General features: G+C 44.4%; 1 protein-coding gene across 1 annotated transcript in view; it reads left to right on the forward strand.

The window, feature by feature from the left end:
* Mid1 (calcium-permeable channel component Mid1) overlaps nt 1–26,964 on the forward strand; it is an 89,222-nt gene extending 62,258 nt beyond the window's left edge. The window contains exons 3-4 of the mRNA XM_071697394.1: nt 188–391; nt 1,077–26,964. Of these exons, the coding sequence (XP_071553495.1) occupies nt 188–391; nt 1,077–1,876 (1,004 nt within the window). The 3' untranslated portion in view covers nt 1,877–26,964. The remainder of the gene's footprint in view (nt 1–187; nt 392–1,076) is intronic.
* Nucleotides 26,965–26,999: the final 35 nt, after the last annotated feature.

Below are 26,999 nucleotides of genomic sequence, written 5' to 3' on the forward strand. Positions count from 1 at the left end.
TTTCCCTGCTTCTCCTTCGAAAGAAATTTATTGAGAAATAATTACTTTGATTCGCCGAGCTTTATATGTATTCTCCAAAACGCGCTTCTTGCCGCCTCCTATCTGAAATTCTTGTTGGTTGTGAGGAGAACGACCATCGTATGCATCCGTCCGTGCACGAGGTCGTTGGAAAACGCAATGATTTCAGACCCGAACATCCTCGAGACCGGCGAGCAGGCCGCGAGGGCGTTGCACAGCATCAGTGGCGATGAGTGCTGCTTCCACGTATGCTCCGAGGATAATAAAGAGGGTATCTGCACCAACTGCAAGGAGCCGTGGAAACATGGCATGGTCCAGGACCCCGCGACGGCGCCCCATTGCGAGATGGGCCCCCCTCAATCTGGTTCTGCAGGTAAGCGCCGACAAAAAGAATTCCGAAAACGAGCGAGCGATTAAAACAATTGACAAAGTGTAAGAATTTCGAAAAAATTTTCATGAAAATTAAAAATCTTAACATTTTTTCATACGAGGACGAATTGCTAAAGATATCCACCACGAATTGGAGGAAAGTCCAGATTTGAACCCTGGCTGGGATGATATTTTTCGCAATAAATTCTTTATTGCAAAATGATTTACAAAAGATGCTTATTAACATCAAAAATTAAATCGATTAACAATTTAAGTATATAGATTTACTGTAATCAACAGAGAATGCATTTTAAGACCGATAAATAATTGAACAGTTTGCTAAGTTGGAAAAAGTATTAAAATATTCACACAAAAATATTATTATTGGGCTATCAGGATCCAGCCTGATCGAAAATGGCACTTCTCTCTACTTAATTCACATTTTTTATTTATAAATATTTACAGTACAATATCTATATTTGCAAATATATAAATTGTGATGCGGATATTTAAGCGATTATATTCCGAGAAATTTGCAAGAATAGAATCATCTTTTTTTGAGCAGCTCTTTGGCTAATTAGTCCTATACAATTCCCGATACCGAAAAAAGCTGCAGAATTTTCCGTTTAATTTATTTGATCGATATAATTCTCGTCTAAAAGTCAATGGTCCGATTATTCTGACCGCAGGTCCGGGCTCGCAGGCGGGCCAACCGGAAACGTCCACCGACGGCGGCGACGACCAGGACACCAACACCACGACACCTTCGACCACCACCGTCGGCCAAAAGGACACGGCGTTCTGCGGCAGCGGTCGCATCGGCTCGATATCGAGCGCGTCCTCGCCCGGCCGACCGAGCCCGCCGATCGTCCTTCAACTTTTCTGGCTTTGTTCGATCCTGATCACCCTCCCTGCGAACGCGCTGCAGTACAACGCCGTGTCCTGGAGTCCCTCCGGATTCCTCCGGCTGATCGGTTCCGGCCTGCTTCTTTCGGGCGCGTTTGTTCTGAGGAGGGCCTTCAACGATCTTCGCGTTTCCTTCGGTCCACGCTCGGCCGGCATCTACCGGCTTGCCGTCGTGCGTTGCCTCGGGATGCCCGGACGGGCGGTGATGAAGTGCCGTCGTCGTGGGTGGTGGTGGTGGAGGTCCTGGAGGAGGTCCAGCAGCCGGCATTTCCGCTGGAAATTTCTTCGCCGTTTCGGCGTCGCGTCCCGGCGGTCCGTCTTGCGCGTGTCGATTGCTATTCTCGAGCTGTTCCTTAAGTTCGTGGCGAAGTGTCGGTGTCGCGATTGGTGGTGGTTGTGGCGTCGGTGGCGAAAATGTGGATCGACAGGCGAGCGGTACACGAAGCTTGTCCTGCGGAGGAAACATCCGGCGACTCACGGGGCGGCACGTCGACGACGCGGGAGAAGAAGGGATCTTTCCAGGATTCTCAGGATGGACGTCGAAAAGTCGGCCAAATTGATATCCAGGAAGGACCCGCCATAGGGTGGACACAGCTTCGCTTTCCTGGATACGCAGGATCGTACGGGTTTTCTTCTATCGCGAGGTGTCCGCGAGAGCTTGTCTCCACGGTGCCGGAGTACTCGAGAAGCGCGCAGACTCGATCGAAGCGAAACTCGATCGAGGACAGATCGACGTAGCGAAACGTCTCGTCGGGCGAAATACGGAGGAAGTATACAAAGGATCGGGGGATGTCCCCGGGATATTGCACGGGTAGAAAGAACACCACAGCACTGCGAGGATAGTGAGGAAGTAGCAGGGTGCGAAGGGATCCAAGGATCACACAAGTGGGGGAGCGCGGGCCGGTCTCGTCGACGACTTCGGTTCCGTAGACTAGAGCAAAAGAGGGAGGAAAGGGAGAACAACAAAGAACAACTTCATCAACCACAAAGACAAGAACAACCGAGAACGAAGGAAACGTAATGTCTAGAGCTATTAATAATGATAATAATACAATAATAATGAATAAAACAAAATAAAATAATAAATAATGAATAATAATATAGTTAACAATAATAATAATGAGAAATAATAATGAAGAATTAAATAATGGAGTAAACGATATAAATATATAAATATATAAATATATAAATATATTATATATATAAAGAGAAACGATTGAAGAGTAACGTTAAAGTAAACGATAGAATGATAACGACACAATTATTATTATATATTAAATTATATATACGTTACACACGATGCGAGTAAGAGAGTGAAAAAATGAGAGAAAAGAGAGAGAGAGCGCGCCTGTGTTGTGTGTGTGTGTGTGTGTATATGTATGTATGTAAGTAAGGGTGATAAAAGGAGGGGCAGATAATAAAAGAGAATAGCTGCAGAATCTGACAAAAGCAGACGTATAGGCACACAAAAGAACACATACACATTGGGGTATAAGTCGTTAAACTTTAATGAGGCAACATTAAAGAAAGAAAAACCGTAGATAGGTAGTTTCTTCGGCCAGAGAGAGGGTGGTATTTTGAACGCAGGGGGAGGGGAGGGGGATTGGTATATTCTTATATAGCCGATGTGGACATGCTGGAGAGAGGAGAGAGAGTGTAGAAAACGTGTGGCACGGGATGATAAATAAGCACGACGTTATCGCGATATAATATGTGTTCGTTTAGACATTACCGCAAATAATAATCGTAAATATTAAAACATAGACCTGTAACGGGGACTGAGTCGAAGTGGAGAGGGTATATGCATGTGTGTGTATGTGTATGTACGTGTATGTGTATTTGTGCGAGTGATAGGAGATAGGATTGGGAGGATAAAGAGAGATAAGTAAAGGGAAAGTAGAGAGAAAGAGAAGTGACGGGCCGAGAGAGAGAGAAACGTTGTAGAAACGAGAACGAGGAAACGTCGGACGGTGAAGGGAGGGATGGTTTTGTCGATCGAGATCGAGAAGAGTAGATGAAGGGGGGGGGGTCAAAGAGTAGAGGAGGGAAAATTTTAGAGTCGACTTTTTTTCCGTTCGTCGCGTCGGGGAAGCAAAAAACAGGCAAAATTCCGAGAAAATCTCAGCTTCCGTCCTGCGTTCCGCATTTCGATCCTCGGGTGCATCACCGCGACGCGATACGATGCGACGCGATGCGATGCGATGCGTTCGATTATCGAGATCGGCCATGCGGAAGGCGATGTCGGCGCTGGACGGCGTGGTGATTGGTCGCGCGAGATCACATATTGGTGATTCGTTTCACGCGAAGGAGCGCCAGAACTTCGACTTCCTTTTAGGCTCGCCGTGATTTCAAGCGTCATCGATTTTTTTCCCCTTCGGAGTTTGCGACAGATTTATTACATTTCAAATTCGATTCGATCGCGCCTTTCTCCCTTTATCCGTTACACTCCATTCTTCATTTCGTTCCTTTCGCTCGCGCCTTATCGACTATCGTTTTATTCCTTATTTCGCTCGACGATTTCTTTTTTGGAAGTTCGTGCATTCATTCTTGGGATATGTCGAGATGTAGCATCTAGAGATGTAATATCTCGAGATAAGATTCTCCATCTGTCGCGAGAGCAGAGAAATTGCGAGTCGATTTCAGGGGCGGGGACGATAAGAATTAATTGCGCCAGCGAAAATTCTAAACGAACGCGAAGAAAGTCAGGACACAGTCAAAGTTTATCTGATTTAACGGAACGGTAGACCAAAAAATAAAATCCTACGAATGTCTCCATCGAATTGAAGATACGAAGAAGTAGTTTAGGAAACAAAAGTGTACGAAGTTAAAGCTGTGCTCGAACGGACGAGCGGGAGAAACATCGAAAGGATACGACCGGCAAAAGAACACGGTCGGATGGAGCGCGAGGGTGTAGCAACGTAAGAATGGTAGGATACAGTAACCAAAGGAAAGTCGAGTTTTCGAGGGGACGGCTCGTTCTGCTTGTGTAACGAGAGACTCGGGGTAACCCTTCTCCGGAAAGAAGAAGAAGAAGAAGAAAAAAAAACGGGAGACGGGGAAAAGTATCTAACGGCACGGATACACACATACACATGCACATGCAACCACCATCTTCGACGTAAAATAAAACGTAGAGCAAGGAGAGAGGACGTTCTCGATTACGTAAAATAAAGCGCGGAAACAAGAGGAGGGTGTCGTCGATCATGTAGAATAAGAAGTGCGACAAGAGAGGGAAAGTTCTCGATCGCGCGGTACAGTGCGGAAGGAGAGGACGACGAAGAGGGATGAGTAAGACGAGAGGAGGAATGTAAGGAGGAGATCACACGATACGCACAAATTCGCCCACCGCCTAAAGAAGTCGTTAATTGTTCGTGTTGTTTCTCGTTGTTGAGGCCGTGCGAAGCCACGCAGGGCCGGACAGAGTGACGGAGGAGAAAAAAAAATAGAAAGGAAGACGTATACCCACCAAAGGTAGCCTCCCGAGAAATATATCTGTATATATCTGCCGTTTCATGGAAGAAAAACCGCGGACGGTTCGATTTTGCGGATCGTCTCGTCCTCGATCTTAGGATCGCACACGCCGCACATTCACGTCACACACGTCCGCACACGAATAAAAATAGACTGTACGCGCAATTCGTTCACGTTGATGCGATCGCATTTTGCGCGAGACACGCTTGCGGGAAACGTCTTGCGCGTGTCACACATGTTCCGATCGGAGATATAACAGGTGATTCGACTCGAGGAATAACCACCGCGACGCCGACGGCTCTTTCTGCTTCGATAAGAGGGAGATAATTTCTCAGCTCTCTCCTTCTTCTCTTTTTCTCTCCGCGTAGATTTCTCGTAGCGTTTCCTATCTCGTCCTCGATCGTAAATCCCGTGCAAATAATTGCGAAAACGGTCGATCTCGCTCGTTTATCTTAGTTTCACAATTATGTAAAACACCTGCTCGGATTTTCAATTTAATACAGATTTAAAAAGAAATATACACATTATTAATAGTTACATTTATGTCACTCTTATTGTATTCCAGCTTTTTGGATTATTATTCAAAGAGAACAAAGTCAAAGAGCCTGTCATTACGATTATTGTTTAATGTCTCTCAAATTAAGCGATTTTCAAACGTTTTTAACCGGACTCGAGAGAGTTCAAAATAAACGAACGGACACGTTTCACAATCCCGTTAATAATTAATACTGGGTAAATTGCCCGACAGGCAAATACGGCCTAATTACGTCAAAGGGGCGAAGCTCCGAAGAGCATAATTTTGTAATCAACTTCGATCCACGCGAAGAGCTGGGAGAGAACGAAAGAGGATAGAAAAGCTGAGTCGCGCGCGAATGTTGTGCTTTTGATTAATCGTCGTCGAATCCGATTATAATCTGTTACGCCACGTTTCGGAGAAACGTCTATCGCGAGAGTCCAAAAAATTCATTTGCGCGATCCGTATACGCGAATCTTGTTTTAATTCGGCAAATCTACGCTGACAGACAGACGAGTCAATCAAGAGCCAAGAAAGTCAAATCCATAGTCCTAAACTTGTCAATTCTCCCTCTAATTTACATACACATTAAAAATTTATTTTTTACTTCTTGATATTATTTTTATATTAAAGTTTCAAAATTTCGTTTTTTGTTTCTTACGTGTATAGAAAATTTATATGCAGAGAATTATAATAACATTTCTGTTAGAAATATTATTAATTTATATATTTTTAGTAGAAAATTTGATATTATAAAACAAATAAATATATATAACTTTGATATAAAAAGATAAACATAATTATACATGATACGATTCAAATTTTATTTAAATTTTTCCGAAATTTGTAATCAAATAACTTGTCTTGAATCTTTTTATTATTTCAAGAAAGCCAAGTAACGAATTGCTCGGGAACGCAGCTATGGCATGTTAGTATCCGTATTTTACGGACGCATCATCTATATTCATGTGGACATAAGTGCATCATATATGGGCGCGGAGAAAATGCCGGTCGGAGGAGAAATTGTTTCGGGATGAGTTACGATCGTCCATACCGATCGATCGTTTTGCTATTTACTCAGTCTAGCGGGAGAACGCTAAAGTGTTCTCGCTAGAATCTATTCTGAAAAATTATGAACGCGCGTTATGCACGAGAAAATGCATGGCAGATGTAATTGGAAGATAAATACGTACCGCACGCAAGTAAAATACGAAAAAATGTTGCAACGTTAATTGAAGAACTAATTCAATCCATCGTAATTAGTCTTTTTAGTAATGAGAAAAACTTTTTTTTTCCCCAAAGAGACGTGCGTTATGAAATTAAAAACATAGAACGCTATTTCCATCCGAGGATTAATCGCGATGGAAATTCCGACATTTTACCGCAGAAATTCCTCCGTAGTTAAGAAGCGCATTTCGCCCAATCGATTACAATGTCTGTGCGATAAGAAAACGGGTGGAAAAAGCGAATGGGAGGGTAAATAGCAAACGGCGCGGCGGAAAGGCACAGTCATCACTGCAGGAATACGCCGAGAGAAAGAGAAGGAGAAACGGGAAGGTAGAGAAAGAGAGAGAAGGAGGGTAGGTGAGAAGAAAGGGAAGAGAGTGGACGGTCGTCGTCATCATTGTAATTGCAGGAAATCGTGCAGGAGAATAGGGTGTGCCCGGTTGCTCGTCACGGAGAGAGGACGAGGGAAAAGTGAGAAGGAAAGAGGCGTCCGGCGTGTGTTAATCGTATATTGTTAAACATTGTCTAACGTGATTGTTACTAATTTACACTTATAAGATAGAAATATGGAAAATAAAGGGAGATCCGCTCGCATCCTCGTCGTGAAAAAAGGAGAAAGAAAATATATAAATAATATAGATGACATGAGAGAATATAGGTACTATATATAAACGAAATAGCGAACACAGGAATGAGGAGTCTCGGGGAAAAAAAGATAGATAGAGAGATAAAGAAAGATGGAGGGGGAGTTATCGATCACGGGTGATCGAGAGTTTTCCGTACCCTTGAGAGTTTACCCTACTTTCGATTTTCTTTCGCGCGTGATTACATGTAAATACGTATATATCCGTGTATACACGCCCGCGTAGGCACACGCATGACGGATACACTCGGCTGTGCGCGTATGTGTGTGTGTGTGTGTGTGTGTGTGTGTGTGTGTGTGTGTGTGTGTGTGTGTGTGTGTGTGTGTGTGCGTAAATTAGAAGGGAGATGTTGTTTGCCGAGGGCCAACGAGCGCGTGCGTGTGTGTACCGAGCAAAGGACGAAAAAAAAAGAGAGAAAAAAATAGATATTACAGCGTGTACATGTGCCGGAATGTAAGAAACGCGACGAACGAGGTAATCGACCAGGAAGTACGCCAGATTCCCCGCGTTTAACTCACTCGCGATTTACAGATGTACCGGAGAGCTCCTGATATCGAAGTCGATAAATTGCATCGCGCAGTTGCCGCGGTGGTGTCCGATTTGTTCTCTGAAATTCTTGGCAAATACGCTACAGTAGTCGAGGGTTAAGTGGACAAGTTTCGAGAGGTCAGGAAGATCGAACGGCTGGCAGAGCTCGTAGGAGAAATTTACACTACCGAACCCGGACGGGTGGGACTTTTTTCCTCCAATCTATCTTTGCCTCCCTCGATCCTCTCTTTGCAGGCGATGGATGTTAGAGAAACACGTCGATCGCACGTCAATTTACCGATATGGGATTCACTCCTCTCCTCTCCTCTCCTCCCTTCTTCCACCCGTATTTTCCATCTCGCTCTTCTACCTCGCTCCGCCATCTCGCCTATGTTTTTCTAAATTCCATCGGCAAAGAGAACGTCGATCGCGCGTTATTTCACACACATACATACACCCCGGCACACGTCCCTTTCTCCGTTTCCGTACCCTCCGTCCTTGTCCCCCGCTCTCTCGATCGACAGGTCCATTTAAGGGCATCGAGAGACAGAGGAGAGTAGGTGGACCTGGCGCGGTCCTGCGGTCGTGGCTTGGTGCGGCCGGGAATTCGGGGTCCTGGTCCCGGTCACGGTGACGGTTCTCGTTGCGCTGCAAAACCGCGTTGCAGCAGCCGCTCGTAGCCGTGGCTCAACGGTATTACAGTGGATAACGGTATTATAGATAATTCGACACGGACTGGCCCACCATCGTCGACTACGTTCGCGTTAGGTTTCCTCCCTGTTTTCTCCCTTCCCTTTTGAGCACCCGCGAGCACCCTTGCGCATCGACCGGTCCGCGATTTCTGCCGATAAGTTCCTCTTTCGTCTGCAATTCCACGAGCATCTGCAGTCATTTAAAATAATATGATTCAGATTCTGAATGTTTGAAACCTGAAATTAACGTTTCTAAGTAATTTTTCTTATAATTTGAGAGTATACATATAAAGAGTTTGAAGAAAATTGAGTTGCTTTCTGAATCAAGTGACTAAATTATCCCTCGCCTCTGTTTCGATATTGTTCGTCGTCTTGAGCCACGTCTACGGTACGAACGTAAATGACGGTGCCGCCTCGACGCGGTCCTTGATTAACGGCAATTAACTAACTGCTGCAGCACCGACGGGAGCACAAACGGAGGAGCCGAAGAGACGACTTGGCAACCGTTGTCGCTCCGAAAGGGATTGGAAAGCAGACGTGAAAAAGCGCGGAACAGCGTGCACAGCCTCTAAAAAGAGAGAGAGAGAGGGAGAGAGATATCTCTAGCCAATACCTACCGCATAGTTGTATACGTGTGTATAATATACCGCACGTGTACGGGGTGCCTTATCTCGAGTTCCGACGTCGCGTATATATATCTCCAAAAGTCTTAACGGGGCTTGAGCGCCAGAGGCGCTCTGAGTGAATATAATTTAAAGTCTACACACGTGTTCTGGCGCTCAGAAACGTTCAAGACGGAAAGAAAAAAAAAATGTACCGTAACGCACAAAGGGTATCTATCCGGAAGAAAAAAGGTCCGATAGTGCCCTCGAAACTGAAATCATTCTCCCCCGTCGTCTTTCTTATCTTTAATACGTCTGAAAATGTGCAACTTCGGAACTTGAGGCGCGGCAATCTGTATACTCTCTCTCATACGGTTATATAATATATTTTACATATACATATATATATATAAATGTGTATAATGTACATAGAGCGATGTCGTGTAGGAATACATGAGTCTTAAAAGCCCTCGTAGGCACGCGCGATTTAACAAGAGAGCGAGAGGGCGAAGGGTGAGAGGAGAAAAAGTGTGCATGAAGTAGAATTATGTAAGGAAAGAGTATTAAGGGGGGAAAAAGGGGGCTCGTAGATCGAGGAGGAAGGAGGAGCGAGCCCGCAACCTTCGATCGACGCCGCGATATGCGAGGTCGGGAGAAGATTGTGCATAAGCCGATCGATGCTAATTAGTTTATTAATTATTTACTCGCGCGTCGAGCTTGCGGATGGCGCCAAATTAATCATCAGTCTTCCCCAATGCGGAAATTTGCGCGAATTTACTTGCTGGCCTGCCTGCGTGTAACACGATTGTTTACTTCGTACTATCAACACGCTAAATCGAATCAATCGCGATTTTTTTGTCGGAACAATCTACTTTCCTTTTTACTACTAGATCATTTTAATCCGCACGCAGGAAAGCATTCTTCATGCAGGATTAAACTCGGAATGAAACTCGGGACATCGATATCTTTTACGCATTGTAAACTTATCAGAGTGAAAAGTCAATCTGTCAACCAAGTTTTTCTTTAAAGGGAAATTTTTCTGTAAAGGAACACATTTTTGTAAGAGCCATTATAGAGTAAATTTGCGAAATTCATTTTGTTTGAAGACTTATTAAAAAATTTGTGAAAATACGACGTAAAACACGATTTCGTATAATGAGAAACGTGATTATACAAAATGTGAGACATGATTTTACATAAAATCCCTCTGATACGCTTATCATGAGCTTTCACACGCGAATACAGCGTCCTTCTCACAGATATTGATATCCCTTCAAAATGATTTTGGTGCCATCGCGAGTAACGCGTTCGTCGAGCAATTAACGGTTTAACGTTGCTGATTTTCATCTTCGTTTGCGACAGCTCCCGCGAAGATCCTCTTTATTATCTACTTCCTCATCATCGATCACGTTGACTTCCGGTCGATTTCCTCCCCGTCGGCGCGAGAAAGAACGATCCGCAGAGATCGTTCGTCTCGCCGAATTCACCTCTAGGAAATTGATAAGCAATGTTTTCGGACCAGTCGATTAAAATATACAAAAAGAAAATGAAGAAAAAAGACAAAAATATATATGCGAGCGAAAGTAGCAGCGTAGCGCGAGGAGCCGCGCTTTACCGCAGCGCGTGCGGCGAGAGATTTGCGGCTGGGAAAAATCCAGGAAGAAGAAAAAGCGCGACGAGGACGCGGGAGGAGAACGAACGAAAGGAGAGGTGTGAGAAACTCGTTTCGCAGTCCTCTTCGTTATGCGACGCGAGGAACGCGCCGGCTATACGTCTGTACAATGCAGATTAAAGTCTCGTCTCGCGCGCGACACGCGGCCGGACGTCCGTGCTCCCGTAGCTTCGAGGGGGAAACTCGCACGAATTGTAATTCCGCGCGAGTCGCAATTTGGCAGCTCGCGGCGCTGCCACAAAATACAGTCGTTTATTAAATATGTCGCGATGTGCCTCGTGTCCCCCTGAGAAATACTTGATCGCGATACGTGGCCTGGGCCACGGTATCCCCGGAATGCTGATCGTCCGCGGTTACGAAAACGAATACGAAATAAAATCAAAAAAAATATGCGACAAGCCGTTTCATTAAGCGACAATAGATACAAACTGTCGGATACTTATTCCCCTATCGGGACTTCCAGCGTGTTTCGCAAATTACAAATTGGACGTAGGTTTTTAGCGCGAGTCTAGGTCCATCCGATCGATTTTTATTTCAGTACGTTTTACGAAAACGCTAAATGCCACGGTGGTATATACTATATAGCGACTGTACTCAACAAATCCCTGGTTTCCACGTTGCACTCGAATAATTTGCATTCCGCTTCTCGCGAGAGAAGCGTCGCGAGAGAAACGGAATTAATATCCCCCATTGTTCTCTCGCGAGCTTCTGCCATCGGATACAGCCTAATGCGCGCGATTCGTAACTCGACTGTTGAAATTTTAATCACATCCAGTTGTTATCCGATTGTCCGCTGCCGCGATTTTCGCGATAAAAACATCTCGTGTGCGCACGCGCGCGCGCGCGTGTACGTCTTCCCATTTACATTGTCTTCGGCGAGTGCCGATTTGTATCTTTACGGCACGGTTTTATGATACGAATGCGAGTCCTTAAGGGAGCACCGTCCGTGGGACAGATAGCTCCAACTCATAAATAGAACGACTTTTATGTAAGAAAAATCAAGCGCCAGTTTGAATTGTTTGCAGCCGAAAACGTTTTTGGGAAATAAAATACGTAACGAGGAGTGAAAAAGAGAAAACGCCGTATATATATATTCATATTCCACAAGAATTCAGTAAACAGTGGCAACAACGTTAATACGAACGTAAATATTGTCGCATTATGCCATAAATATTGACGCAAAATATTGTCACATCTTTCGTCCTGAGGCGAGCATTAGCAGCTTCCCGATTTTATTACACAGATGTGTGTCTTTCTCTCTCTGTTTCCCTTTATATAAAATCCGCTGAAATCGCGCTATACTTAGACCCTCCCGAGCTGGTACACGTAATAAAAATACAACATCGCGTGGAAAGCGGAAAGAAGAAGGTATCCACGAACTTGTTTAAAGCGCTCGGAAGGATTTGCCGTGAGCGCGACGTCGAAGTTTCCTCGGCTCCTATTTTGGAGTTTCTCCCGAAAATTAACACCTTTTTCCCTCGTTCCCCCTCACTCTCTTGTCTTATTCCGGTGATAGCGGGGTAGCGGCAACAATCGTGGAGAACAGTGCCCGCAATTCGCGTATGACGCTCCTAAAAAATATTTAGGAATTCTGTGGTACGCTTCATTATTTTTCTCTTCCCAATTCTCAAGTTCTTTTTTTTATTTTATCTTTCGTCGTCTTAATTTGACACGTGCAATTAATGTAACACGTTAAACTTCCTCGTAATATTTCTTATTAATTTTATTTTGCTTCTGTTTGCTTTTTAGTTTTTCCCTCAAGTATAAAGGATAGTTTTTTCTCTCTTTCTCTTTTAAAATCTGTTTTGCATTGTTATTTATTACTCTTATTATTACTTTCTATTTGCTTTTATATATTCCAAGTTGAAGAAAAAATCTCAGGGTAGAAAATAAATAACGCTATTCTGCTTTTCTTTCGCGATTTAAAACGCTCACAGATTTTTACTCTCTCCGGGGTGGACCGCCCTCCAGGCCCGGTGTGAAGAATCTATCTCGAATACGATACTCCGATACGTATCGAGTGATCAGTAAATGATTATAGTTTTTGCGTGCGCAAGACCGTTTGCAGTTCTAAAAAGCGTGGCTCTCATTAAGACATCATTACGTGTATCGCGGCAATTTCCCGATAAATAATTGCCTTGACATTTTATTGCCCAAGTCGTAAAACGGGGCGCCGTGGCCGGCGACGTGAGATATATCAGCGGGCGAGAGAATACACGGACATTCATATATACGAAGTATTTGTTAATAGGCGCGTCCTCATAAACGGGCAATATTTCCGACTCGATTTTCTCCTGATTAAAATGTCGGGATGTCTCGCGTTTACTGCGCTTTAAATCATACCGATTGCGTAAAAACAACACGCTTACGTTATTTTCGCTCAGACGAATTTGTTTCTCATTTCGCGCATAAAGACGCTCGGGGTCTCTCGAGAGTCGTCCATTTCGCATTCGCGTCGGTTTTAAGATTTCAACAATTGCCGAAAAACAATTGCGCGACCTGTTATTACTTTTCAAATGCACTCGGAAGCTAATACGAAATTTATTGAATCCTTGAAAAATGACATCGTCACATTTTTATCATCGAGTGTCATCGAGTGTCGTAAAATCGCTGCGCTTTCGTAAATAGAGTCCGATCCCTGCTCTTCCTCTGCACGAACATAAAATTCCTCTGGTCGCGCGCGCGGGACGATCGCGCTTTTCGTTCCGAGTGAATTCAAACGGCGCGACACTAAAACCGCAGATTTGATCGACCGACGGCGTGGAACTTTAATGAATTGTCGGATCGATGGACCGAAATAGCGTGCAGTTGTGTGGAAGAGGTGTAAGAGGAAGTGTACAAATAAAGGCAAACGCGGTTAATAAAGGAATTGTAGCGGAATGATAGCAAATATAAAAAACGAATATAATGACGCGCAGGAAAAAAAGTAGAACTGATTAGTCAATAATTAATTATATTGTTAAATAATACGTCCGCGACATTAGTTAACGCTAACGGTGAGCGACACACGGCGAATAAAAACGTGGCCGCGTCGTCGGCAGAAATTACATATGAGCGCGGTAATGGAGAATAATGGAAAAAGTGCGCGACGATCCTCGCTTTGGGGGACCCCGGGGGGGGGGGGGGCGAGGAAATCGGAGACGGAGGCGCGAAGGAACGAAGGGAAGATACATCTTCCGGCGCCGAGGGTTAAACGCTCCTGATCTCTGCCGGCGACCGAACCCTCGGCCCCCCCCCCTCTCCTCCCCCCGCCGTCGGATCCACCATTTTTTCGCTATCACAACCCCCTCCCCCCCGACAGGCTCGCGAGCCCCGAAAAACACCCCCCGACACCCGGTCGAGTCGCCGAGTTTCGAATTACCTACCCTGTGTGCGGCAGTCTACCTTCCTCGCCCGCACGCTCATTCGCGGGGGCGGATGGGTGTGTGTTTTACGGCGCGTCACGTGCGAAGCGAATGAGCGAGCGAGCGAGCGAGCGAGTCCACCCTCTCGACGCGAATCATTCACCGGGCGTTAAAATAATAACGGCAATAAATCCCGGCCGGAAGGGAAGGATGGTCACGGTAGGGAAAGACGAGCCGCGAGCAGAGCGACGAGTGAGCGAAAAGGGGTGCAAGGTAGTCGAGAGACGAGGCGAAGGAGAAGGCAGCGGCGGCTTAAGGGTAGCGAGAGAGCGCGGAGAGCGGCGGTGGAGCAGCGGCGAGGAGCGGGCTCGGCGAGGGTGAAAGAGTGGTGGAAGGTGGATCTCTCTCGGAGGAACCAGGGGACCGGTCGGGTTTCGGTCGTGGCGGGCTCTCTCTCTCTCTTCCTCTCTCTCTCTCTCCCTCTCTCTCTCTCTCTCTCTCTCTCTCTCTCTCTCTCTCTTCCTCTCTCTCTCGCTCTCTTGTGGGAGGAATGGCGGGAGGGTGGACAGAGGAGGCGAGAGCGAGAGAGAAAGAGAGAGAACTAGAGTACGTATTGATCTCACACACATACATATACACACCCACACACACCCACGCACACATACACACACAAATCACCCGACACACAGCGTCCGCATAAAACAGGCCACCGTCGCCGACGTCGTTCTCGACGACGCCGACATCCACGTCTTTGCGTCCTGCATTTTTGGAGGTCCCTACGAGGCTGATTTCTAACGAGACGGTAAAGAGGTGAGATGCTGCTGCACGAGCGCGAGAGAGAAAGGGAGATCGGGAGAAAGGGGTGAAACAGAAGGAGAAGGGAGAGAGGAGGTAGTTTTCACTTCTGAATTGGTCAGCCTCTCGCTCGAATCAATAGATTTGATTTGATTTAACTCTTAACTGCTGACGCGAATGATTCAGCGGGATCCTGCAAGCTCCTTTACCTCCCTTTTTTGCTCGTCCTTTTTCTAATAAACTTTTTTATTGATATATTGCGAGAGAGAGAAAAAGGGAGAGAGAGAGAGCGAGAGAGAGAGAGAGAAGAAAAGAACTCGGACTTTTCTGTTAGTTAAGTCTAAGAGCACTCATGGAGATCCTTGTAACACTCACGACGATTTCTTTCCGGATTCTTTTGATAGCGTTGTAGTTGCAAGATTGTAATGGACTCGCATTGCCAGTTAAGAGTCGAATCTAAAGTCTATATCCGAAACTTGAATCTGAAGTAATCATGAGAGTATATAGAATAATTATATGAAATTATTAAATTCTTATCTGCAGAATAATTTCGATTGATATAACTATATTTTGACACGGACGACATCGTTAAATTATTTGACAGACAAGCGCTAACTAATAAGATTTATCTGATTTACACCTCAAACTACTAATTACTAATCAGATGTTTTTCCAACGTCAATTTAGATGATTTCGCTTAAAACTAATTCTGCTTGCCGCGTCACTCGTTTTCTTCAGTTAATGATATCGTCTTTGCTTCCGCAAACTTCGTTATTCGCGATATTACCGCGGCCGACCCAGTTGCGAGGGAGAAGACGAGGAGAAAGAGACTGTGGGACGAGGGTGGGTCGGGGAGGAAGGGTCGCGGCAACGGTCATCTCGCGGAATTTCGACGGAAACCGCGAAATTGCTTTGACGCGCGAAGAAGTAGAAGAAGATGTTCCGGTGCCTCAAAGGTTTCCGTAATTTCAGATTAAACGTTCGTATCCCGCTCTTCACCGGCCCTTCCCCTTCGCAACGGAGATGTGTGCGGGAACGCGGAGAGACGAGAACGAGACCGGGAGAATAGGGTTAGAGGGAAGGGGGTTAATACTGGGGAGCCGCGAATATTGCGCGAGAGTGAGTCGAGCGACCTAAAATTCAATTTCACGCACCGCGGCTTTTCGTGGCTGCCGTCGTCGGAGATGTGAGCCGCCCAGCCAACCCTTGTGCTTTTTCCGAAAATCTCCTCGGATGTGTGTTCCGAAGGTCCCCGCGCGCGAATGCCCGGGCCGACAGGTTCCTACGAATCGCCGACAAGTACGGCGACATTAACGTTGATCGAACGAAATCCCTCACATTAAGCGATAATACGTAATTTTTTTATAATAAACATTTTAATAATTTTCGCTTAACTGTATGCAGTTATAAAACACGGAATGAGCAAATTTGTGGTTTCCATTTTATTTATAATTCTATTTACAACAATATTTTATATTCTACGAGCTTATATATATATATATGTATATATAAATAACAGATTTGCGTTGGGATGAAATATTTATATTAAGAACTTCAATTTCGTTTCTGAGAGCAATTTCATGTCTGAGAGAAGTTTCGCGGCGCAAGTTTCCGTGTATCGAGGATAGCGGTAATGCAAATTCAACGAAGCTTCGCTGTCATCTTCAAGTGGTCCATAGTTCGATTAATAATAACTCCTTGTCAGATCCGCGGCCCGGGAAAAATTATGACGGCGCGTTATTACCCCCTTTGTCGAAGCTTGGTATCTTCGAGCGATATTATAGCAAGTTCAAGAAATATAAAATTGTAAACCCTTCCGTTGCTGCACGATACAATTATATATTATATGCTTATTATTTACTTATAAATTCATATTTGAGAAAAAAATAAGCAATGAATATCGTAAGCTGATATTATTTTGACTTAAAACTCTTATTCGTGTTCAACTCTTACGCATATATTCATATCGTTCTAAACAAACTGAGTTATCGAAAGTTGTCGCATGTAATTGCGACTCTTCATTTTAAATATAAGATACTCGCTCCGAAGATCAGCGAAATGATACGCGTCTCCCGGCCGAAAACAGCTTTAACGCTAACTCCGCTAGCTCCGAGGTTATACAGAACTCGCGTTTTCGCACGGTCGCACGAGCTCGGATGACGAGCGAATTTCTCGTTTCGACGAGGCCGGAAACGATGAGAGGATGGGCGCACTCGGTAAATACTCGTTTGCGGAGTAATAGCAGCGCTGTCCGCGGATTTCATAATACTCCTCGTTATTGCGAGAGGTGTGGTGCGCGCGGACCGTGTAACTCCAGCCTTATTATCGCTATTAGGTGTCATCATAATATCGTACTCGCGATACAGTCGAGAGCGCGGTATTCTCGCCGTGTCCCGACGTTGTAATTACGTGAATCAGAATATATAAGACGAGAGATAAAAACTTTTACTATACGATGGTCGCGATACATGCATTATTTAAGCGTAAAAACGATTTAATATAGAAAAAGCCACGTTTAAGAAGAAGACTATGTCTGATTCTGATGTTATTTATCACGCCAATTATAAAGGACAGATATAGTATCCATGAACTCAAATGACAAGATAGGCGAATGTTATACTGTAATAATTTCAAGACACTTGGAAATTTACATTCGTGGCTGATTGATCGATCTGTCGAGAGGAATACCCGTTAATTTAGGTTTAATAAGTCTCCTGTCAAACTTATTACATCATTGTCAAAACCTTTAATCTGACACGCGGTTTTTACACTCAGCTTCTTATCGCTTCTCGCTCGTGATCTACTTCATTAATCACACGGATCTCCGTTTAGCCTGATTTTATCAATCAGACAAAGATTACGTTCAGCTGGGTTAACAATTATGAAACGAACATTGATCTTTCGGTTCAGCGACTAATTCGCTTCGTTGTTCTATCTCTCCGTGTCGTGAACCCATAAAATCGACTCGCAATTATCAATGTGACCTCAACATGAACACGTCGATAGTCATGGAGAAAGTGAAAATGATTCGATTTGAATAATCAATCAATTTTTGCGGTAGAAAACAAAGTGAAAAGAACTTCGATACTTTCTTTACGAATCGTCGATTCTCCGAATAGAAGCGTGTCGTGTTCGATTTATGAAAAAGAATTGCGTTCGCGCGCGAATCAAATCTCAAGGATCTACCGGAAGCTGATCGTCGATTTCTCGTTCGGAGTACGCATGCACGTGTCTGCGAATGTTAAAGGATGAATGTGGAAAGAATGAGTGAATGAGTGAGAAAGAGAGAGAGAGAGAGAGAGAGAGAAGAAAAAAGAGCCACTGCCTTAGCGACAGCCAGGATTCATACTAGCAACAAGGCCTTAGAAAGTAACAAACGAGAAACATAATTAGAGTTAAGTAAGTCTGTTGTTGTTAACAAAAAAACCAAAGAAGAAGATGACGGGAAGAAGGAGGAAGAAGAGAAGCGGGAAGAAAAAGAAGGAACGATGCACTTACAATTAGTGGAAGGAAGCAAGGCGGACAAAGATGTTGACGCGTTGTAAAATTAATTAGCCGTTGTATCTAAGCGCGTAACACATAAATATATATATAATGTGTATTATATATATATATATATATTATACCTTAACCCCTCGTGTTGTGTGCCCATTACTTAAGTAGGCCTCTTAAAGCGTAGTTTAACGTAGTGTATATATATTACATATGCTTGTCGCAAAACCGGGTATGACAGTGAATTGGCGAGCGGGAGAGAAAGAGAATGTGCGAAAGAGAGAAAGCGAGGTAGGGAGAAGAAGGACGGGGTGTGCGGACAGGAGAAAAGCGAGACGAAATTTTCGGCAAAAATCGTGGATATAGATTCGAAGAGCACAGAAGCGTTCGGAGAAACGACGACGCGTTTAATCTTCCATAAATAGATTTATACTTTCTCTTTCTAATCTGGTTATTAACATACAATCATTAATGCATAAAGTATTAATTTAAGAGTCTGCTGGTATTTTTACGTATAGTCGTAATCTTAATTTGCGATTTTATTTGTCAGATCGTTAGTGCGATCGCAGGCAAGATGATCGGAGCCGCAAAAATCTCTGCTCCGGAATGTAATACATTATGGGAGCCGTATTGCGTTTGTATCAAGTATCAACGGAACCGCGCCGAGTACGATTTTGCGTTTGTACTGCAAATTTGCAAATGCCTGTATTGTATGCATAGTCAGTAGCGCAGCTGCTGGTTGTATTACTGCAACGAGAATGGAGTATATTCGATTACAAAACACGGTTGAGGTCTCATTTAATAGAGCACGCGCGCGCGCAGCGGAACTTCACCGCTGGAAATTCACTTCGACACTCCGACCGAGGGTGGTCGGCCCTTAAAACAGGGGTTGAATTCAACGCCCCGGACACTTCGTCGCGACGCGACGACGCAGCGTCGTTGAGGACTGATGGCAACTTTACAGAAAATTATGCAGCGTGCGATTACGATTTTCCATCTTGACGCAGTACACTTTATCGTTCATTTAACTTTAATTAGAAGGCGCGACTCATTATGCTCCCTTCATGTTTCTCATTCAAAATTAATCGTCAAAATTAATCATCTGCGAATTACAATGAATTGCATAGTGCGTTTTGCTGATTTTGAATTTAACTATATTAATCTTTTAATCGCGTTAATGAAAATTAATGTCTTTATTTCCTTTGATGTGAAACGGCTTGTCGCAAATAATCTCGCAAGATAACGCGCGATCGAAATTTCCATGGTTTCGCAGGAAACGTTTGCAGCTCTCGACACCTGCACTCAATCGTATAGCCGTATAAAATTACTAATTCGTACATTTCCGCCTTTAATACTCGAGAGACGCCAATTTTGCGATTAACGCAAAAGAAATCATCAGGGATCTCGTTAAGTGGTTGTCGTAATCGCGAGACTGTTTATATCCCCAGCCGACGCTGATCGCTAATTAATCGAGTTACTTATCCGACAGTCTCGCGCGCGGTTTGCTCGCGACAGATACGCGTAATGCGGATGCGTGCGATGCACGCGTGATGTAAGTAACTTAAAGCAGAGGACGCGATTCCGTCTCGATAAAACTCACCGACGAGAGATTGCGTCGGTACCGTGTCGCTTTTCACTTGCCGGGACTTAACGGTAAAAAGAATCGAATTATGCAAATAATCACGGAATCGGAAAGAGAAGAAGTTGCAACTTTTAGGGTATAGAAACGAGTTTCGCGGCGCAAGGAAAATGGCATAGAATAATTTGCCTCGGGAGGAAAAAAAAACGTAAAGAGAGAGAATTTCCGAGGTGAGGCAAGTTTAAATTTTGAATTGAGATATTAAATTGTGGACATTACACGATTCACACGTTCGAAAAACTTTCAGGCTATTATAAAATACATATTCATATTGAGCCTCGTTCTAAAAGGATATATTTCATTAATTACAAAATATAGAAAAACGCACAATTATCAAAATTATAAATTAAACAAATCGAGAATAATTCGCCTTGAAATCCGGCACTTTAGAAACATCGGAACTCGTTACTTGGTTACGACGGAAGATGATTTCTGAGCGAGCACAATTGGCGGTCGATCCGTCGACGACACACTGCGCGCTCCGGTGAGTTCGTTCTCGAGTGAAAGACGGCGACGATGCAATTCTCTCCTCGTACGCGGAGAGATCGTACCTGTTTAATTTATCCGATGAGCCGTGTTAAAGCACGAGTAATAATGCAATGAACGAGCCGCAGAAGTGCGATTTGCCCGCGGAAGTGAAGACGTTGGATGTTCCGAGATTGTCTGAATGAATAGCGACGTCGACGGGGAAGTTACGCTCTCTCACAGTCGTATTAAAGCACCCCGCGCGCGCGCCCCGACCCATCGTTCCCTCCCCGTTTCTCTTCCTATATCCGCTCTATGGATTAATCCACCCGCCTCGAAGCGGGCTCGGTACTTGCTACGGTTTGCGAAATCGATAATATCGGCCACGCTGCGTTTTCGCGGTTCGACATCGCGGTGCGCCTCGATACGCTTACGTTATTCGATACGCGGCGCGATAGGACTAGATTTATTATATATGTATGTAACGAAAGTAATCGCGAGTTTAATTCGAAAAAATGGCAGGGTTTTGTTAATTTACAGGCGATTTGTAAATTAATTTGTATCCGAATACGATAGAGCTTCTCCAGACGAAGGAGGGAGGAGCCGCCTTTCGTTAATCGAATTGCGTATCGCTTGTCGATTTAACAGTCTACTTTTGTCTAGGATCTATTCTCCCCTTTTTATTTTCCTCATTTACTCGAGTCTTCTCTCGCTTCTTTTTCGAGCGGGAAATACTGAGAGATCAAAAAGCTCTTTGTAAAGCGACGAGAATTACTGTCGCTTCAAGGAAAGTACACGCGTTTGAGAAGGCTGTGGACACCATTAGAACATGCTACGGGGATGCGAATGGCACGATGGGAAGAGGATTGAAACAACGTCCGGAAGTGCCCCTTTTTTCCTTTCGTCTTCCTCGCGGCAGATTTACCATTCCATTTCCGCCGTTGCTTCCTCGTCCCGAGAACTTTGGACCGTTGTTTCCTTTGATCTCGTCTTAAACTTTGATCGACAACGGAGAAGATTGATTTACAACAGAATAATCGTATTGTAAATTATTTCGCTAAACAATTGGAAGGAAGTAACAGTTTTTTTCTTTCTTTCAGAAAAGTATATTTCTATTATTCCCGATAATTCGCTTCTCTATTACTCTGCTCCTAAAATAATTCTCTGAATAATTCGTTGAAAATATTTTCCCCGTTTTAATAAGATAACTTTCCACAAGTTTGTTTAATTAATTTTTATTCTACTCTCTCGTGCGTTACCAGTTCTTTCGGATATTAAAATTAATTGTTCCTCTAACAATATCCGAAAGTGGAAAGTAATCCTTTGGAGCTTGATAGAAGATTGTTAATAGGTTGCTAAAGATAGTATAATCACGCGTTACCGGGAGCAGAGTTTGGATAAATTTGAATCGATCGAAATAAGAGGAGATTTGTGGTCGTGGAGATGACGCGATGGAGGGTAGGAAAATTCCGAGATTCGATCGGCCTTCTAGGCGTCCCTCCCCTCGATTAGTTCACTTGTCAAGGAGGAAACTTGGGCACGACTTTGATCCGCCCAGAAGTTGGCGCGGGAAAAAGCGGGGGAAGCTATCTAACGTTTATTCATTAATATTAAATTAATTATCACCCTTAATTTGCCACGTTGGGCATTCATCTCATGGGATTAGGATAACTGAAAGTCGGTGATACGCCACAAAAATCCTCGAATAATTTCGAAAACGAGAGAGAATCGCGCTTCCTTTTTCATATTTTCTCAATAGTCTTCCATTATCCCGCCTACGATTTTGCGATCGCTTTTCAACGCAGTCCCCGTTACACAAAGGGGTTGAAAGGGAGAGAGGAGAAGTGGAAATTCGATGGGACACTCTCGAATTGAACGACATCAGACGACAGGAAAATGAAAACTCCCAAACGAGTTCCCGGGATGTGCGAGCGGCTCGACTTTTTTTCTCCCTCGTTTGCCCGTTAATTCGCCCAGATTATCGAAAGAGCGCATCCTAAGAAGATTACATTACACACGCGAATTAGAAAACGGAGTTAAATCGCGCCGCTTTCCACACATATATCTCGTGTAAATACGGCCGTCGGAAGATCGGACTTTGAGGAAAGACCGAAAGAACATCTTTGACCGGGTTGCATTGAGATAATATTGACGGAGATAAAAGGCACTTCGCACTCCGTTTGGCAAGATCAAGCCCGGCGACGACCCTTTGAAAAGCTAAAACACCGTTGACACTCTTTTTCGACGTCGACGACGCGGGTATAATACACGCGGGATTAACTCGGGACGCTCGTTCTTTCTTTAAACGAGAAATTTAAACGACGGCCGAGACTTTGCGAGCACATTTCGAGAACGGGAGTCCAAACTACCGCGAATTAAGAACAGATGAGAGATTAAAGATTCTAATTGGATAATATTGGCAGCACATCCACTTTTTGCCGTCCTCCTTCGCGAGAGTAGGATATTCTGATTTACGCTCGTTATATACACATCGGCGCGGGCGCTCGGGCTCCGGTGTATAACACGACGATTTTCCGCAAAGAGCGATAAGGCCGCCGTGCGGAAACGGGCCGTCGTGACACTTCGCCACGGCCATTGAATCTCGCCGGAAGTCACGTCGACGGCGGGTAAATGAGGCGTATACACGGCGCCATAGAGCTCGGACGACCGGTGTGTGCCTCCTTGGCCTATAACGAGCCAATTCGCGTGGCTATACTACTCGTCGTGTATTCACCTCGTGCGGCGCGGCACGGCATTATCGCTGCGATTTCACGAGCGGGAAATTTTCTCCGGAGAATTCTCCGTGAACGGCTAGCCGGAACAGCGATACCGGGCAATATCGGCCACTCTGAAACCCGAGTCTCCGTAACCTGATTTGTTGGCACCGGGCTAGCTACCGATATCTTGGCTGAATGATGCTCGATCAACAGAGAAGCTGATCGCTCGAGAAATATCTGAAATGATTAATGACGCCCGTGCTGTCGCGAAACGATAATATTGGCGAAGAAAGGCGCCGAAGACGTTTATTTTTCAAGTAACGCGAGTCGAGTAGCGAAGAGCGTAGCGAGACGAAATTTCGAGAGAAGCTAAGATCCTCGAGGTTTGCATTAATTTTTGAATAAACGACTAATTTATCAGTATTATCGCTCATCAAGTCGCGGTAGATTTCGGTGGATTTTTTTTTATTGGATAAATACGATTGATTTATTAACAATCTCGATGTTCTTGCGGATTGGATAATTGATTAATTGTCGCTTGGAGCACTTGGCAGTTGCAAATGTTGACTCGGAAAATCGATGAGCGCTTATCCTGCGCGAAATACCTCGCTGTTGCGGAATATATTCCGATTTTGCAAACGTTTCGATCGAGGTGTCGAATATTAAAAGCGCAGTCTCCTTTATGTGCGCTGAAAAAATAACGCGATTGGCAAAGCTAACGGAACGCGTGACCAGCGAAACGAACACCCATTCAATCGTTTCTGGTATTAAATGGCGATTTCACCGCGCGGTATTATTTTCAAAAGACTTTTCCTAGAAGAATATCTTCCTAGAAAAATTATCTCTTTCGTATTGACTGCATTTAATACCGAAATGATGGATATAATTTGAGTCAACTTTTCCACCCTTTCTTCCGTGGATTCACGTTTAGATTCGAGTTTACAGAACGCTTCGTGGCTCTCTGGGTCTTGCAAAAATCTGCTAGGATTTTTCGCGGAGAATCCTGAGCGAGGAGAGGCGAGAAACGAGTTGGACCTCTCGCGTTCTGCGCCCTTCTTCTCCTTCCCCGATCTAATATCGCGGACCGCTGTATCCGCGAATCGATCGCTCGCGATCGTACTCTTACGAATCTCTCACGACGAGTGTCCACGACAGTGCCGGCGACACGGCGCGGGGAGAAGGCAAAATACTGTCGATAGTTTCAATGCGTAGTGCGAGATTGGCGCGAGAGCATCTCTAATCGTGAATTGAGGACGAAGAATTTGTAGTGAATCGTCGTCGTCGTCCTTTTTAACGTGCGTCCTGATCGCGTAAGGTATTGTTAGCCGAGCCGGCGATCGTCGACGATCGGGACACCACTTCCGCGCGAGACGTATGTGTGCGTATGGAGAAAGAGGAGGATTTTTCTCTCTTCGGCCCTCGTCCGGATTCGCGCGACGCTTCTCGGAAACCGTTTGGCTTGAACTAAAGACGAAAATTCCGGGGATTCACTCTGGACGACGTTAATTGGCGCACGCAATCCGAGAGAGAGAGAGAGAGAGAGAGAGAGAGAGAGAGAGAGAGAGAGAGAGAGAGAGAGAGAGAGAGAGAGAGAAGTAGCGCGGTAGTTGGCGATAAAACTATGGAAATTAATAATCGATTAGAGCTGATATAGTTGTTATCACTAATTACTAGTCTCGGGCGAGAGAGAACGAGTATATAAAGGGTTGTACAGAACCGCAAGCGACGGGCGCGCCGGTCCAAACGAGGGTTTCGTCCTAAATGTGCATTCTAAATGGGATGCTGTCCGTCGCAATCGGTCCGCACTCTCGCCGCGATATAACGTTGCGGTGAACAAATCGATTTGTTCCGGTGCCCGATCGTCGACGCCCCCGAGCTCTGCGCGTAGTTTGTTGTAATAACGAGGAATTAATTAGAGAAGTGCAGATGTGCGTACGTTTATCTAATACCATATTTAAAAAAGAGAGAGAGAGATGAAGAAAACGAGAGGGGAGGTATCCCATGCCTATCTCTTGCGAATTGAATTCCGATACCCGATCCGCATCGATCCTTCAGTTCCACAAATTCTGTGAACCCTCGGGTTCGGGAAATAGCATTGAACTCTCGGACCTTCGGATTCTTGAATCCCGGGAATCGTTGATTCTTGTGTTCTCGAGTCGCGAAATTTCCGAATACTTGGATGCTTGAGTCTTTGGGTCCTTAAATCCTTGGATTCTGAAATCTCGAAGTATGATATAGAAATTAATTATCGTATTAATCCGATTTTAGGATCTCTTCCCCGAGGTTCTTAAATACATACATATATATGCCTAAATCTTGAGAATTTTCGATCCGTGAGATCCTTGGATCTCCGTATTACGATATTTCAAAGTCCAAGGATCTGAATAGATCGTTAACGGACGATGGATATATGGACGCTTTCGATACGTTTCTTAACCTCGGATTCCCAGGTCCCGCGACCTCAATCCCTCGCACAGAAGTTATTTGCGCACACGTCGTAATCGACGTCCGAGAATTACGAATTTCCGAGGCGAGACAAATATTATCCTTTTCCTCGATAGGGGAGAGAGAGAGAGAGAGAGAGAGAGAGAAAGAGAGAGAGAGAGAGAGAGAGAGAGAGAGAGAGAGAAAAGGGGCAGGAGTCCGAAATTCGTGGTATATTGTACGCGCTGGTATTTTTTCGGTGTTCCGCGGCGATAGAGTGTAAAATTAGCGACGAGTAATAAACGTAAAAAAGAAAAAAGATGGAGACCGCAGCCGGCATCGGTATACATAGAGATATTTACATAAGCAAAAAAAAAATAACGGCGTTGTAATGTGTATAGATAAAAATAATTTTGGGTGCGAAACGCCGTGACAATGATGTTACTATGACGAATAAATAACACGATTAATTATTATTAACGGTTATAATTAAATATTGTCCCGATTATTAGAGAGATGGAGATTTATTACTGCGACCACGAGTCGCTCGCAGAGAAGAAAAAAAAATCTTTGATCTTTTATCGCAAGGACATAAAACCAAATATATAAGCGTTTGTAAGGCACACACGTGACACAAAAAATAAGTTAACGAAGAAAGAGTGCGCGAGAGAAAGAAAGGGAGCCGAGAGAATGAAAGAGAGAATGGGAAAGAAGTGAAAGTGCGAATGTGTGTGAAGAATGAAAGAGAAAGAGAGAGAAAGAAATAATGCGTGAGAAACATTAGTTCCGTTTTTGAGTGTTGAGAATGTTCATTTGTAATTGTTTAAATCTAATGAGAAATGTACTGTAAAACCATACGTACTATAGGCACTAAAAATATATCATTTGTTGACATGAAAAAAAAATAAAGAAAAACCGACTGTGTGGCACGAGTTCTGTCCGCCAGCGTCGAGACAAAAGAGAGAGAGAGACGGTATACGCGCATCCCGGCAAACACATATATATGCGTAATTGCAATGCATATTGCGTGTGCGTATACGAATCCCGTGTATTTCATTATTGTATATTCATTTTTTTTTGTTTTTTGTTTTCCCTTCTACAATATATATATGATAACGAAGCCGCGAGTTAGAACGCGCGATGCGTTGTACCGTGCCCGTTTGTAAACGGAAGAGCGCACCGTCGCGTGACGGGGTCGTGAACGTCTCAATTAGGCGAGTCTCGAAACGACGAAAGAGACAAGAGAGAAAGAGAGAGAGCGAGAGAGCGAGCGAGAGAGCGTGCATCGAGCTTCAGTCTAGCGTTTAAGCGCGTGGGCAATAGTGATATACAATAGCCGTGACAAACCGTGTTATCAACTTTTTGTAGCAGAAAGGCGGTACCCGTCGAGCTGCATCGAGGATCTCCGGATTGAGGTGCCATTAAAGCGCAAAGTGTGACAGATAGACCATTAAATGTTCATTTTGTCAAGTCGACCGAA

Source organism: Temnothorax nylanderi, unplaced genomic scaffold, assembly GCF_030848795.1.
Source record: "Temnothorax nylanderi isolate EJ_2023f unplaced genomic scaffold, tnyl_v1.0 TNYL_tig0012_pilon, whole genome shotgun sequence".
NCBI lineage: Eukaryota > Metazoa > Arthropoda > Insecta > Hymenoptera > Formicidae > Temnothorax > Temnothorax nylanderi.